Genomic DNA, 16,264 nt, shown 5'->3' on the forward strand with positions numbered 1-16,264 from the left:
TGTTGAAAGTTGAATATATAGTTCATTTATTTAATAACTCCTCATAGTTATTTTATATTATATACATTGTACGTGCAATAATGTACGTGTAGTTTCCTTAATTAATAGTCGTTGAATAGCAATTTCCGTATATTTGTTGTTCAGGTGACCGACGAAATTAAACGTGCTATTTCTAATTTTTAAAAATGTAATAATTAACGTTATATATTACAAAACTTGAGACTGTCATTTTTACAAAATCTATGAAAATTGATTCCCACAAACATAAATGAACATTGAACATTAATGCCTCTCATTACTCTCGGCGATTATTTTGCTCTACACACGACATGTACACGTGATGCCTCTTCTTACTTACTTATCCTCTCTGTGCCCCCCCCCGGGGGGGGGGGGGGGCACATGAAGCCGTAATTGCCCCCCCCCCTTCCCCCTAGACATAAAGTGGACTTGAGGCTATAATCATATCTTTCCATAAAAAACAGACGGAACCTATGCCTTGTCTTGATGAGCATTAAAATTTTTGATTACCTATGTGCTTGTTTTCAATTAAACATCATTTTTTTTCTTCTAATTTTGCCAATTAAATTGTATAAAAAAGCACTTATAAAATTTGCATTTAATCTTGGTTCACATATGAATGAGTGTTGTCCCTTCTTTGTTTATGTTTGTTTATATTCCTTGAAGGGAATTGACCACCTCCTACATGGACAGTTTGGTCATCTTGTTCAGTGACCTGTGGTACTGGAAAACGTGAAAGAACTCGTTCTTGTGACATGCCTATAACAGAAGCCATCAAATACACGTGTTTTCAGCAAGATACCGAAACCGACCAATGCTCTCAACCCCCCTGTACAGGTACGTATAAGAAAAATATTAAAAAATGTAGGCGTTTCCTAAATCAATGCAGGTTTCCATTAACAATGAGGCAGGCTATTTTTTAAATAAATATGTAAAAACCGAGTTATGATCTGAAGCTTTTTTATGCAAAACAATGTTTCTAGTGTTAGGTTTAAAAGGCTGTCTTATATTAATTTTTTGATCATTTTACAAACGGCTCTAAACAACAGCATTTTTCTTCCAATGAGATCTTTATTACATTATAGTTTTTTTGGTTTTGATCAGTATGTTATGCAAATCTTTTTTTTTTGGGGGGGGGGGGTGTTTTTGGCCACATAGCCATAAAAAAAATGACAATAACAAACCGTCAACCATCTCATAAATCCATAAAACGAAATACAAATTCAAAGCAGAGCAACACGGACCTCCAAATTAAAAAGATAGAGGTAGGATCATGTGCCTAGGAGAAGTGAGCATCCTCTGTTGACTGATCACACCCGCCGTGTGCTCTTTGTGTACTGGTATGTCGTACTGCTCATGAAAGAGGAAGTACCAAACGACAAGTATCCTCGGGGACATCTCATTTAAGAATTTATGAACATCAAATTATAATTCATATCATAATTAATCAATAAAAACATCACTAAGATGGTGACAATCTCAACAAACTCCGCCTCGTAAAAGTGAATTATAAGTAAAGCTGAAGGTCACTGCAAATCCTTTTTTCAACAAGCAATGTAAGGATGTAGTACATGTGTAAACAAGGTAGCGCAAAGTGGCGGAATACGGTTCGAAAAGGGACTTTGCTCATAAAAATGCAATATATCTTTGACAGAGAAACTAAATTAAAGGTTGCTTAATATAAACCCTTTACTTATATACCAGCAGTCTTTTGAAAAGATATGACCATTAGGCCAAGAGAAAGGCCAAGAAAAAATCCAAAAGTGGATTCCAAAGCTATGACCTTCACATTTGACGTAGAAACATGGTTCAAAGATAGTGTACACCTTTTCCCTACAAGCACTATTGTTTACAATATAAGAAAGATATTGATATATTATTCTAAATAGAGGTGTGATATGACCTTTATCTTCTACCTAAAAAGAGTGTTCAAGATCACTGCATACACTTTACCGAAAGGCAATATGTGTGCAAACTATTAGGTATGTGCCATATTGGAGAGAATATATGGTCTGGGCAAGGATTTTACAATTTCAATTGACCTTAGCATTAGCTAGACCTAGAATTGTGGTTCAAGGTCAATGCACATCCTGCGAAGTATAAGCCGTGTTTGGACAATGGATGAGATTACAATGTATATGCTCTGGACAAATAATATCTAGCGGTCGGTCAGACGGACTGACTGTCAGACTGATTACAACAAAACTATTAGACAGTGAAATGAAAATTTATTCTTCATGTTTTAAAAGTTATAGATGCTGTATTTAATGAATGTTTGTAAAGAAAGAAATGTTTAAAATTAATGTTTTTATCCAGCTATTAAAGTTACTAGTATTATACACTTTCATATAATTTGATTCAAACAAAAATTTTTGAAAATTTAAAATAAACGCGACGAGAACAGTTCAAATGTGCATGGTTTTGTGCAGCTTTTTATTTTTTGGGGGTTTTTGTTTTCGTCATTTTACATATTCGTAAAAAAAACCACGTTTTTTTGTCAAAACAATTTGCAATTGAAAAAAACTACAATAGTATAAATGGCGTAAAACAAACAAACAAACAAACAAACAAACAAACAAACAAACAAACAAACAACCGCAAACAGAAGCAAAAAAGTGAAAATTGAAACAATTAATTGCAGTATTTATTTTTCTTTGAAATTTTAGCTGCCTGTGTGAACAGCTGTCGTGAGTTGGTGGACGGTAATTATCAGTCTTGTCAGACATGTGAGGGTTATGTATCTTGTATTGACAAGGAACTGTACAGTCGGTCTTGTCCGGGGCAGTTGGTTTGGGACGATAGAGAAAGAAAATGTGCCGAATTCTCTACAACTTGTTCGCATTTGACTACACAGTCGGAGGGTAAGTTGCATTTTGTTTTGTTCTTTTTGTTCTTTTTTTGTTCTTTTTTTTTTCTTTTTTTTTTTGGGGGGGGGGGTGTTTGGTTGGTTGATTTGTGTGTCTTTTTCGGGGGGTGGTGGTTGTAAGGGGATAACTAACTTTCTCTAGAACAAAGAAAAGGTATATTCAATCACGTTAAAATTAAGTGAATAGTAAATTACTTTTAGTTTTTTTTTTGGGGGGGGGGTGGGGTGGGGGGGGGGGTAAGTTTTTGAAAAATTAACAAATTGATGAATTCAAACTTTATTTATTTATTAATTTTTGATAAATTTTAAAAGATGGATACAAAATCAATTTGATTGAACGATTGAAAACGTTATTTATTTAAAGCCTATTTTGTTTTCTTTTCATGCCTAGATGAGATCACGAGAACTACATCGGGTGATTGAAAGTTGATTCCACACGACAACCATACAACTATTCCATCATTCGTCAAAGAGAAATCGTTCAAAATAAAAAATAATAGATAAAAATTTGCCTAGCATTTAAGAGATTATTCTTGCAGGCCAAAAATATATTGCAAGCGGTTTTTTTTCTTAAACATGTTCATGATTTCTTCATGATTCAAACCATTTAACATACTGATGACAGAAAAACAGAATCCTGAAAAACGATTTTTAAATGCATATACAGGTATTATTATAATAACTTATACCATGTAAAAGTTCTAATTAAAAAAAAATTCTGTTTTCTACAAAATGCAAAAAGATAACTTTTGACAGAAATAAAAAGCAAATGTTGTCGGAAAAAATAACCATTGTTTCCTTGAAGATCATTAAGCAAACAAAATCTTTAATGAGGAAAATGACAGCACTCATTCACGTTATACATGTTCAAAAAAAGTCATAGGTTGGGGAGAAGATCGTTCGAGGAACTGGTTACCATGAAAAATAACAGCAAATATGTTATATTTATATTTTTCTAAAATTCATATGTGCAATATAAATAATCTACTTCAGTACTGAATTTGTGTATGTATTACAATAAAAAAAAGTATCTTATAACTGAATGTAGTTGTCTTTAATTAAGTTAACAAAATCACCACTGTACGTAACAAAAGCATACGAAGATTATTTGTATTTGTCGTTGACAACGATGAAAACCTGTTCTCTTAAAACATAAAACTGTTGGGTGAATCACTGTTTAATATTTACATGTATGTCTGCCACTGAAACGGACTTAAAGTGCTAGTAAACAACTTTATGTTCCTTTGTTATTAAGAGACAGGACGACTGCACTAGATTTTTTTTTATGAAAATAGAAACACATAACATAGTTGAAGATGAAAATAGGCCATTTCTTCAAATAAATGCCAAAGATGTAAAAAAAAAAAAACAGTAGGTATTGAGGGGGTCAGACAGGACTAGAAAAACACCACTGATACATTTTAAAAATATTTGGCAACATATAATATAGCATCTGACCCCCTACATAAAAACATCGAAAGTATGGCCCTGAAAGCTACGCATACAAATAAATAACTGGAATAAAATAAAATTTTATGCGTAAAACACGAAATAAAAAACTAACGTTTTGCAATCTAAACTTTATTCACTCATGTTTTACAATTAAAAAAAACCCCAATAAATTTGAAGGTCATATTGAATCGATAGCGTCGTTTTTATTGAAAACATGAGATCGAGCAAATACACTCGGTCTGCTAAAGCTCATATTTGTCGTATTGACATGCTGTATCCGATAATGTCAAAATCACGTTCCCCGAATGTACATGTGTTTAAGGCCAGCACGACCATTTAAAACTTAGGTAGTTTGAGCACAACTTGCGTTGTCAACTAGTTTTATTTACTTCATAAACATGATTTCTTATTTAACACAGAAAAGGGCAAGTACGAATAGTTAAAAAAATGCTCGGTAGGGTATTGACACGTGGTCGCAAGAACGTTTAGAATTCGTTGGTGTATATTTAGTTTGTACACTTACATGTTGTGTTGAATGTATTGTGGAGAACTGCACATGTACACGTATGACTGTACTACGACTCATTGTAATTAAATAAACCCCAACAAACGCGACTGTACTCAGAGTTTATTGGAGCATCGCAAACATTACTGCTTTCTCGTCCCAAACTACAGACAAGTGTGTACCTCTCTCTCTCACCAATCTTGCTAGAAAAGTTGTATACAGACTCCGCGCCGTGGCTGCAGACAAAACACATGTTCAACCTTTAATGAGGCTAAATGGTCAACTAGTTCACCATCAAATTTGCTTTATATTTTTTAATATGATATTTTTGGCCATTATCTATGGTTTTTAGGGGGGTGTGCGGCCATCTTGTACATTTTAAACATTTCTTGAACTGGTTTGTTTCTGCCCGAAACTAACCAAAACTGTTGCCAAAAGATACAAAAGCAATAAATATGAAGTGTTACATGTCATTTTGTTTGAAAAGTATGCGTATAAGAACAGGACAATGCCTTTTTAATCACCCAGAACTGCGCAGCTACAGACTTATTTTGAAGATTTAAAAACCTGAAAATGTATGAAGGGGGTTCATTGGTGCCCTCTCTACAACCATTTGTTGAGAAAAAGGTCTAAGCTTTCTTATTTAAGTTGTAACTTTGTCTCAAAGAAGGGTACCCTATTCTTAAAATGGGCATCAATTCCCACAATATATGTTTGTCTGAGTGTGTCTATGGAGGTACATTAAAGATATAATTTAACTGAAATATAACGTTTAATTTTTTTTATTTAAGACAATCACTTTTTTGGACCCCTACCCCACTTCTAAAAAGAATTTCCTTTAATTTATGCTTATAGAACTGAAAAAACCCATAAAACAAACATAGGACAGGTATAGAGATGTATATGAAATTCAACACGGATTGTTTTGAATTGACATTCATTTTTTGTTTATTTTTTATAAGAATATAACGTCAGTGTGTCCCAATATCAATAGACACAGCAGTTCTAAGTATAGACTGGTTTGTCCTCAACAAATGGTTGTAGAGTGGACACCAATGAACCACCTGCATATTTTTTTCAGATTTTTAAATCTTCAAAGTCTGTAGCTGCGCAGTTCGACAGCTGTTTTACGTAATTAAAAATGCATTGTCCTGTACCTGTATGCATAATTTGCATACTAAACAACATGTAGAATCTCATATTTATTGCTTTTGTATATTTTGGCAACAGTTTTGATGAGTTTTGGACAGAAACAAGCTTAAGCCAGGTCAAGAAATGTTTACATACTAATCCTCAAATGTACAATATGACCACACATCCCCCTTAAGGAGGTAATTTTAGCTTTAAAAATGGTCACAACTATCAAAATCTCATAAATGCTGATGAGCATATAATTAGGTTCATAATTTGTTTCAATTTCTCTGTCTTTGGAATGTCCACGGGCTGACTAATTTTAACCTATACTGAAAAGTTTGTCAATATCTCTATATAGTTACACTTGTAAATGTCTTGAAGTTCACTTTCACATCAGTTTTTGAGCCATCCGCTATTATTTTGGTTTCTGTATCCAACACTAATGACTCGGTCAGGAGGACAAGGTAGTGCATGAATTTATCAGGATCACTACTTTTTCTATCTGTGCACAACTTCACAACTTAAACGACTTCGTAATAAAAAAACACGTAGGATCATATTGAAAATATATATATATTAGGCATAAAGAAAAATATTTTGTAATAATACGAAATTTATTCATTTTGATATTTCAACACAATCTTGCAATTGTCTTGGTTCACAAATAAATATAATTTATATCTATTGTTTTAGTACAAATCAGTCAATGGGATAAAAAATATATGTAATAAATCTAAAAACGTTAAAGCATGCAGATTAATTTGTATATTTTAAACCAAACTTGTCTGATCCAAGGTATTTGATTGATGTCTGATGAATTCGCCCAAATATTTCCGCCATGATGTTAATTAGTCAACCTTTAGTTACTCCGTTTTGGGAAGTTCTTTCCATCAAAACTGAAATCGCACGTTTAAAAATGAATTGGGTCTTTTCATTTATTCAACTTTTGTCAAATCTTATTTTTATACCTCGATTTGATTATTCTATATAACGCGACATCTAATTGGTTCTAGACAGTCACGTGTCAGGGCAGTAAAACTTCATATTTCCCTGTCATCGTCATATTTTTCATCATATCCCACCCTTAGAATTTTTATTCTATGTCAATGAAAAAATTTGGCGATAAGCATACGATGCGATTCAATAATGAGTTTCACTATTTTCAATCCTTTTTTATATTAGAAAACTGACATAGAAAGAAACTGGTAAACATTCACAATGTTATTAATTGCTCTATTAGAATTAAAACAACGATTAGAACCCGATGTATTCTTATTCTCAACTGTCGCCTTGGGCGATGCCCTCGGGAAATATGATTTTTCTTGGGGAATAAAACTTCATATTTCCCTCACAAACATGCAATAAATGTATAATTTATATGTAAACTCTAAATGCGTTCCTGGTAAATATATTCACTCTTTATCAATATGTAATTATCCAATATTATTTCATTGCAAGTATATATTTTGATGCTAACTACCACTGACTTGAATCCACCACCTTTCTCTCATTTTTGCTATTGCGAGCTCGCTTATCAAAAATTAAAGTAGGTCTTTAATTACTTCGTAATATCACAATAATCTCACACATGTTGAAATACCAAAGATGTAAGCAACTATTCTGCCGTGCAGGCATTTTGTAGATTACTGGCAAAATGTCTTCATTTATATGTATAGATTTTCATACAATGTCTCTGCAATCCTTTGCAAACTCAGTCCCCCCCCCCTCTCTCTCTCTCACTCTGTGGTACTTTTATGCCCTCAAAAGTTACAGTTTATAATAAAGACAACAAGCTTATCTTTTAAAAAGATTGGTGAGCTAGCGCTGTAGCCATCATAAAAAACAGAAGCAGATTTCTAAAACATTGGTTTATATTTTTGAATAGATTAATTAAAGGGGCATGGTCACGATTTTGGTCAAAAATTATTTTTTCCGATTTGAACAATTACAATGCTTCAGTGAGGCATTCTTAATAGGCAAACAAAATTCGAGTGTCATTTGTTGAGTTATAAGCGAGTTACAGAGCTTACAATTCTTTGACTTGTAAACAAAGCTTTTGTTTGCATTTTGAATGTTGAAGTAAAAATTTCAAATGTAAACCTAAAATGACTGTGTTAAACGTTAGGAACTGTTTATCTATGCTTAAAATGAATAAGAAGATAGAAAAATCAGCTACAAAAAGGTTTTTAATTGGTAAATTGAATATGTAAACAAAAACAGGGCACGAGCCTAGTTTACATGACACAGATTTGTGAGCTTTGTATATTGCTTAAAACTTAAAGACTGGCTCTCAAATTTCATTTGATCATAAGAAATGCATTTCTAAAGCATTGTAAATAATAAGAATAGAAAAATAGAATTTGACGAAAATCGTGACCATGCCCCTTTAAATAGCAAGGCACAGTGGTGTACTGGAATTGTGCTGGAGTGGTCTCAATTTAGAACTGTGAATCTAGAGGCATGGCATAGCTCATTGACTGTGCGTTAACTACTGTAATTTCAATTTTGAGGTGAAAATTTTCAAGAAACATTGGTACTGATTTGTAGCAATCGTATCTTCTCGGGCCTTTCCGGCAAGCTCGGAAAACATATCCGAAGTTGTTTCCCGAGCTTGAAGAAATTTAAGATAAAGCTAGCTTTTTACCATTATATTCAAAACAACTTTGCATTATTTGACCTACTGTTACTTTTTGACATTTCATTTCAAAACTTCATGTGAAAATGATAAAACGAAATTCAAATGGTAAAGTTTATCTACAGAAGTACAGTATTCCCATAATCCCCTACTATGGAGTCGAGCATGCGTATTCCAGTGAAAAAGACTAACGTACTTGCTAGCGCTCGAGAGCGCTAACAAAAATTAATCGGATGTTATTAAATAGTTCTTTATTATGATTTGCTTAAGCTTAACACATTGCAATGTACTGAAATGATCTAAAGGACATGACCATATGACCATGTCATAAGCGCAACGAAAAAAGTGTCTATAACTAAACAATGAACAACTCCTATTGCTTTGGATTTAATTGTCCAAACACGACTTTTCAATAACAATATGGAATTGGCTAGGTTGATTCCATTGGGTTTTTGCTGTTAGGATACAAAACAACAGTCCGTATGTCTCCTTCGAACCTTACTTTCTTCATTCTGTATGGAGTTGTACGTAATCGTTTTTTCTCTAGATACCTATAACAAATATCAAATTCAATTGATGCAATAATAAAATTATCGCGTCCAAATTTGTCTTTATGGTACATCAGCTTGATCGTATATCACAGAGAGAGAGAGAGAGAGAGAGAGAGAGAGAGAGAGAGAGAGAGAGAGAGAGAGAGAGAGAGAGAGAGAGAGAGAAAGAGATTTACCTATATACGAACGCTGTAACAATAAAAACAGAGATGATGAATCCTACGGAGCCAATAATGGATGCCATAAGCAAAGAATGTTTGGTTAAAAAGCTTTCAATTGGGCTACTCTGTGAGTCGTCTGCTCCTCCGTGATGCTCGTCATAAGCCACGGGTATCTCTGTGACTAGACGATTCCTAGGGGTGGTATCTATGGGAGTTTCCAATACAACAGATTTTAAAAGGAGGGTTTATCTTAATATCAAAGCCAAAAATAAAATGTAGAGAAATGCTATCACGCTATTAAATATGATATTTATTAACAGTTTGAAAGTATAAACAAGAGGCCCATGGGCCACATCGCTCACATGAGGAACAATAGTTATGATTAAATCAGCTCAATGGAGTCATAATACAAACTATCTGGACAATGTACAATAATACATGTAGATCCTGTATAAATAAAATCCATTTTCCCCTGGATATTCTTGTGTTTATAATCATTAGTCCCTTTTCTAACAGGATGATTTTATAGTCATATCATATGTTGAGTATTGCAGTTCTCAAAAAGATCCCTAACAATAGTTTATATATGGGATATAAACGTACATCAAACTCTGAACCTTGTCGTGAGGCCAAAGAATTGTCCTGGGGCCAAAGTCTTAACAATTAAAGAATCATCTGGCTGATTAGTTTCTGAGAAGATTTTTAAAGATTTACCCTATATATTCCTTTGTTAAACTTTGACCCCCCCCCCATTGTGGCCCCACCCTACCCCTGGGGATCATTATTTTCACAACTCTGAATCTACACTACCTGAGGATGCTTTCACACAAGTTTCAGCTTTCCTGGCTGATTAGTTTCTGAGAAGAAGATTTTTAAAAATTTACTCTGTTTATTCCTATGTAAAACATCGACCTCCCATTGTGGCCCAAACCTACCCTCGGGGGTCATGATTTTCACAAATTTGAATCTACACTACCTGAGGATGCTTCCACACAAGTCTCAGCTTTCCTGGCCGATTAGTTTCTGAGAAGAAGATTTTTAAAGATTTACTTTTTATATTCATATGTTAAACTTCGACCCCCATTGTGGCCCCACCCTACCCCCGGGGGTCATGATTTTCACAACTTTGAATCTACACTACCTGAGGATGCTCCCACACAAGTGTCAGCTTTCCTGGCCGATTAGTTTCTGAGAAGACGATTTTTAAAGATTTACTCTATATATTCATTTGTTAAACTTCGACCCCCCCCCCCCCCCCCCCCCATTGTGGCCCCACCCTCAGGTGAGCTAAAAAGGTTAAGTTTACAATTCAATAAGTTGGTTTCTGGAAGAACAGACTTTGAAAATTTTCGTAATAAATATTGACAATTTTTTTACTTTTTTAATCTGTAGCTTTTAAGATCTGTGTACAAACATAGAATTGTGAGCAAATCTCTGTATCTTGCTTATAATTCGAAGCTTAACACTCAAATATGGTTAGTAAATAGAAATTGTAGGGTAACAATTAAACACAAGAAACATGCACTACATGTATAACAAATAAAGAACACAATTTATTTTTTCGAAATGAATCATATATATACATGTATATACAGTGGAAGCAACGTTATTGTTGACAAACGACACGCACGTTTCTGATACACGAACGATCACGCACGATACACGAACGATCACGCACGATACACGGACGATCATTAACTTACTGAATTTTCACGATACACGAACAAAAACGATAAAGCACGCAACCGAACGATTCTACACCATTAAACACGCAAAATCAAAATTAATTTTTAAGATTAGAATTAAGAAAACGTATTGCTTTAATTTGTATTGCTTTATGTTTGTGTTTTATTAAAAAGCGGCATGTACAGTAGCAATGCACTGTTTTATATCTTACGAGTAAACAATTTAAACATCCATACAAAAAAAAATATATGATTCAAACACAAATTAATTTTTTTTGTCTCCATAACGAATAATAACTTAAGTGTAAATGAAATGAAGATAATGCATTAACTATACGAAATTATTTACATACGGGTTGACTGTTTATGTAATCCAGTTCCCTTACGTACGATTTGATTATGCGGGATAGAGGTAAATTTGTCACCTTGTTCCATAGAATTTCGATTTACCACATTGAATATTTTCATTATTCACAGTACATATTTTCTCTAAATTCTAAAGCATCTATAAAAAAAATTATTTCAAACAAATATTCAGATAGGAATGCGTATCGTATTTTCATTTGAAAGAAAAACGTTGGGGATAATCGTTTAGTTTAAAACGGGGAGTGGGTAAGCTTGACTGCTTTCATTCAACGTGCTGCTATTGCTAATATGATTAATATTATGTGTCAAGACACAGTGGATGCTTGATAGAGGCTGACTATAACATTATGCAAAACTAACTCGACCGAACGAAGGATTGAATGAGCTGTGAAAATACTTGATAAATGTATTTAACCATGAAAGAGAGAATGCATGTTAACAACTGTTTATGTTCTTCTATGGAAAAAAGTTTAAAATTCACACTGTTTTACAAAAACTACTTGTCGTTGTTTTAAGAATGAATCCCGACGTTCCGTAAAAAAAGTTACAAACCGAAAAAAGCGCACGATCACGCACGAACACGCACGATAAAAAACGCAAACTATTTTTCCTGATACACACACGATCCCGCACGTTACACGAACGATCACCCACGTTACACGAACTATTTAACACGATTGGCTTGTCAACAATAACGTTGTTACCACTGTACCTACATATTTCCGTCAGCGATATCAAACTCTATTTAAACTGAATAAACTCGAGAAAATGCCGAGCATCTCAACAAAACCTATTGCATTAATCTACCATTACGCAAAAGAGAATGCCGAATTACCGATAGAATGAATTGTACTTCAGTACCCCCACATCAGATATTGCTTAATTTGCGCAGGTAAACTGTTAACTGTTTGATTTACCGAAGTCTCTGTTTTATTTGATACGTAAAAATCACGAAATACAGACGATAGTTCCCAGGTTACAAAGCATAAATAATGAAAACGAAACGAAAATCAGAACAAGCTAACACCAACGTCATGTGTGAAAACTGTCAACGCATTGAAATATTTACCCTTAGTTTACTTCACAAAATCGGCACCAATATATTTTGCATGTTTCAAAAATTTCCCTTCATACGCGAACGGTTGCATAGCAAGTAAATTCATCATAGTCAGATCGACCCTTTTTCGTATGATGTCATGGCTGCTTTAAACAAAGAACCTCGTTTTAGAAGTATGGAATACGAGTCTTGGTAAAATGGGTATGCAAACCCGGGCCGTGGCAAAATAAAAGCCGGGGCAGATCGGCAATCGTCAATTCCAAATACGCATTTTTTTGCAGCAATATTTACAGCGAATACAAATATACTGGTCCATCAAATATCCCGAAATTTTAATGAGATTGGCAGATTAATACCTGCCAATCTTTTGTTTTGCTCAGACCAAGTCTTGCCTACCAATTTTACCGTAGGTAATTCTTACCGTATGCCGAGCCCGAAGCTATTAAACTGATTGAAACACGCATTTCCTTTATTATTATTTTCGTAATAACTCAGATTTGAATCAGAATTAGCACTTAATTTTTGCAATTTATATTTTCCTTCCCATAAGGATAATTTATGCTAAACTACGTTGAATTGAACTAATTAGTTCTTGAGAAGAAGATTTTTAAAAATGCACCCCCCTTTTTCTACAGTTTCAAGGTTTTCTCCGCTTTGAATACAGATCGGACTTTTATTTCTGCTATTTATATTCGCCCTCACATAAGGATGCTTTGTGCCAAATTTGGTTGAAATTGGATAAGCGGTTTTAGAGAAGAAGTTCAAAATGTAAAAAGTTTACAGACGGACAGACGGACGACAGACGGACGGACAGACGGACGACGGACAAAATGTGATCAGAATAGCTCACTTGTCTATTCTTTGACATAAATAAACTGCTTACTTATGCTATAAATTAGATAATCTATACTAATTCATATACATGGTAACCCTTATTCATAATTAATATTAAGCAAATTAAACAGTTAAACAAATGTTACTTCAACTAATATCTTGTTAAAAGAACTTTACAATTTAACAACATAGTTTGTGTAATTAAATATTGGCAAAGAACAAGCCACAAACCTGGACATGAGGTCGAGATGCATAGTTTACTCTCAAAATGGCTCCCAGAACACATTTTGCCGCCGTTTTGGGGAACTGGATCCACACAGGCACGGCTTCGGTTAGTTAACCCCATCTTACCACACGCAGCCGTACAAACTTCCCAGGAAGACCAAATGGACCAATTTCCGTCCACTAAGAATAAAAGCACAAATTAAGTCACCATGATATATAAGAGAGTTGAATGCTCCAATCATTATAGAGAAAAAAATGTTCATGGGTTTCATTTTTTACAGATCATTTACGGTTAACATTGTCGAGTGAGCAGAACGGAGACACAGGAGATTTTTTTTATTAATATAAGTTAGTAAAATTTACGCTTATCACTGTTAAAATGTTTTCAATAAGTTTATTTAAGTGTAAATTGCAAGTGGATCTCAGAGAAGTGGTTCTAAATGTCAGATCGAAATTACGATCATTGTAAAAATGCCTTTGTCTGAAGGACTAGGAAGAATGAAACAAATTTAAATCCCCAAAATGAAATTAAAAAGTTGTGAAGACTGATTTAAGCACGAATAAATAAGAAAAATAAGAATATGCTACTGTGGTTTCATTAATATTCAAGGGTATCAATTTTCGTGGATAAAGTGAAAATCACAGTTTCAAGGATACGTAAATTCGTGGCCAATGACCATATCAATACAAAATATTAGTAGAAACTGCAGTTCAATGAATATTTAATTTCAAGGATAAACTTGACAACGAAATCAACGAAAATTGGTATTCAACGAATATTGATGAAACCACAGTATTTTCTCTCTCTCTCTCTCTCTCTCTCTCTCTCTCTCTCTCTCTCTCATCAAAACAAACCTGTACATTGTTTCATCTTGCATCCTACAACATACGCTGTTTCTCCTCGACATTTGTAATGATTAACTTGTTCGTATGTTAAGTCGCAATACACAGTCCTGCTCCTAAGTCCCTCTCCACACGTCGTTGAGCACATAGTCCAAGGTGAGAGCTTTACACTAAGCGTTTCATCTTATAAACAATCAAAGAAATACCGAAGCTCAGATATTTGTTTAATTGTTGTTTCTTATATATGTAGAACGATTTAATCAAGACCTTGGACTTTTGGTAGGATGTAACTATCTTTTCGTTGCATCAGAACAAGTTAAAAATTACGCTGGTTTCGAGTGAGATATGATTCATAGATTCACAGATTCATGGCTCAAAAGCCACACAAATCTTGTTGATTTTAAAGCGCCATAGCTCAGTGGCCAGCAATGAAATAGACAGGCCAACGTCACATTTCTGTTTGACAACTACCCATAGTCCAAGCTCTATTAAAATGGTTTTAATATCAAAATAATTTCATAAAATTAATAGCAAAGATTTTCAAATGTACTTGGGCATCCCCAGCAATGCCGGAAAATTCGATCATTCCCTGCACATTGTGTTCCTGTGCCGTCAAAATTGGACCTGAGACATGTTCGATAACGAGACTGCTTGTTAATACAGCATGCACTCCAACTTGTCCAATTCCACCACTTAGCACAACAAACTAATAAAAAAAATAAACATGTCATGAAAAATATATGTAACCTTTTTAAAATTTTCAAACTGAATATTGATACATGTACGTTGTATAATTATGCAGTACATGGTAAAGACCTAAAACGAAGATTAATGAATAAATTTGAGTAATTAATCTATTTCTGTAGTGGAAACTTTATTATCTTTGTAATTTTTAAAAAAATAATTTGTCGTTCAATTATTTGTGTTATCCAGTTAATCCTGTTACATTATAAAATCAAATACACAAGGACGCATACACATCCTGAATCTACATATATATATACGTGTTGGTGTAACTGGGGATGACAATGATAGAGACAGAATTTGTAAATATAGTTTAACAAACCTCCCCAGTGACCATCGACGATAGAAATCCAAACTAACCATAGATACAAGATTCTGGCCCCCAGCTTGTAGTACATGACTCGACGTCCATTACAGTACTTTTAAAAACACGGATCTGATGGGGTGAGTATATTGTATAATATTATAAATACATCGGGCTCGGTGTCGGCCGGATCCTTGTCGACGTTACGACACCGATCTAGTCTCGTCTTATTTGTTTGTAAACAGATGATACTCGAACCGGATATGTTAATCTGTTTAAAATAAAATTGTTGAATTGTTAAAATTGTTTGCGGTTTTTTTTTTTTTTTTTTTTTTTTTTTTTTTTTTTGGGGGGGGGGGGGGCAATTAAAATTTGAATAATCTCTTTTATGTGGAATGATTTATTTGAGAAATAAAATACGAGTTTTCGTAAATGTTGCATAATAACCTCCGAGGTCGAGAAATGTTGTTTTGAAATATAAAAGCCGAGGCGTTAGCCGAGGCTTTTAAATTTCAAACAACATTTCTCGACCTCGGAGGTTATCCTGCAACATGGCAATCGGGCCTCAAATATGAATTCTAAATTTTGAATTGCGAACTGCGTTCTAGATTGAACGCAGTTCACTATTCAATTGCGAACTGCGAATATGAATTCTAAATTTTGAATTGCAAACTGCGTTCTAGATAGAACGCAGTTCACTATTCATTTGCATATAAGGCAATCGGGCCCCAAATATGAATTCTAAATTTTGAATTGCGAACTGCGAACTGCCAAAAAGGCAATCGGGCCCCAAATATGAATTCTAAATTTTGAATTGCGAACTGCGTTCTAGATAGAACGCAGTTCACTATTCAATTGCATATAAGGCAATCGGGCCCCAGATA

At 34.1% G+C, this 16,264-nt stretch overlaps 2 protein-coding genes across 2 annotated transcripts; one reads left to right on the forward strand and one right to left on the reverse strand.

Moving 5' to 3' along the window:
* The first annotated feature begins 598 nt into the window (after positions 1–598).
* LOC136271096 (probable endochitinase) lies at positions 599–3,393 on the forward strand. The gene is made up of 3 exons (XM_066070363.1): positions 599–855; positions 2,685–2,879; positions 3,276–3,393. The coding sequence occupies exons 1-3, from the start codon at positions 774–776 to the stop codon at positions 3,305–3,307; spliced, it is 309 nt and encodes a 102-aa protein (XP_065926435.1). The 5' UTR covers positions 599–773; the 3' UTR covers positions 3,308–3,393.
* Positions 3,394–7,699: 4,306 nt separating this feature from the next.
* LOC105325796 (thrombospondin-1) lies at positions 7,700–15,574 on the reverse strand. Its single transcript, XM_034473933.2, has 6 exons — positions 15,399–15,574; positions 14,883–15,038; positions 14,345–14,515; positions 13,496–13,669; positions 9,338–9,527; positions 7,700–9,161 (listed from the first exon to the last, which is right to left on the reverse strand). The coding sequence occupies exons 1-6, from the start codon at positions 15,472–15,474 to the stop codon at positions 9,041–9,043; spliced, it is 888 nt and encodes a 295-aa protein (XP_034329824.2). The 5' UTR covers positions 15,475–15,574; the 3' UTR covers positions 7,700–9,040.
* Positions 15,575–16,264: the final 690 nt, after the last annotated feature.

Source organism: Magallana gigas, chromosome 8 (genome assembly GCF_963853765.1).
Source record: "Magallana gigas chromosome 8, xbMagGiga1.1, whole genome shotgun sequence".
Taxonomy (NCBI): Eukaryota; Metazoa; Mollusca; class Bivalvia; order Ostreida; family Ostreidae; genus Magallana; species Magallana gigas.

What these genes read in the sequence shown, in the direction of transcription:
- LOC136271096 (XM_066070363.1), top strand. Translation starts at nt 774, where the DNA reads ATGCCTATAACAGAAGCCATCAAATACACGTGTTTTCAGCAAGATACC. An exon ending in CTCTCAACCCCCCTGTACAG is followed by an intron (nt 856 to 2,684) that starts GTACGTATAAGA and finishes TTGAAATTTTAG; the next exon opens with CTGCCTGTGTGAACAGCTGT. An exon ending in TTTGACTACACAGTCGGAGG is followed by an intron (nt 2,880 to 3,275) that starts GTAAGTTGCATT and finishes TTTCATGCCTAG; the next exon opens with ATGAGATCACGAGAACTACA.
- LOC105325796 (XM_034473933.2), bottom strand. Translation starts at nt 15,474, where the DNA reads ATGTACTACAAGCTGGGGGCCAGAATCTTGTATCTATGGTTAGTTTGG. An exon ending in GCATTGCTGGGGATGCCCAA is followed by an intron (nt 14,516 to 14,882) that starts GTACATTTGAAA and finishes ATTGTTTATAAG; the next exon opens with ATGAAACGCTTAGTGTAAAG. An exon ending in GTTACAGCGTTCGTATATAG is followed by an intron (nt 9,162 to 9,337) that starts GTAAATCTCTTT and finishes TATTTGTTATAG; the next exon opens with GTATCTAGAGAAAAAACGAT.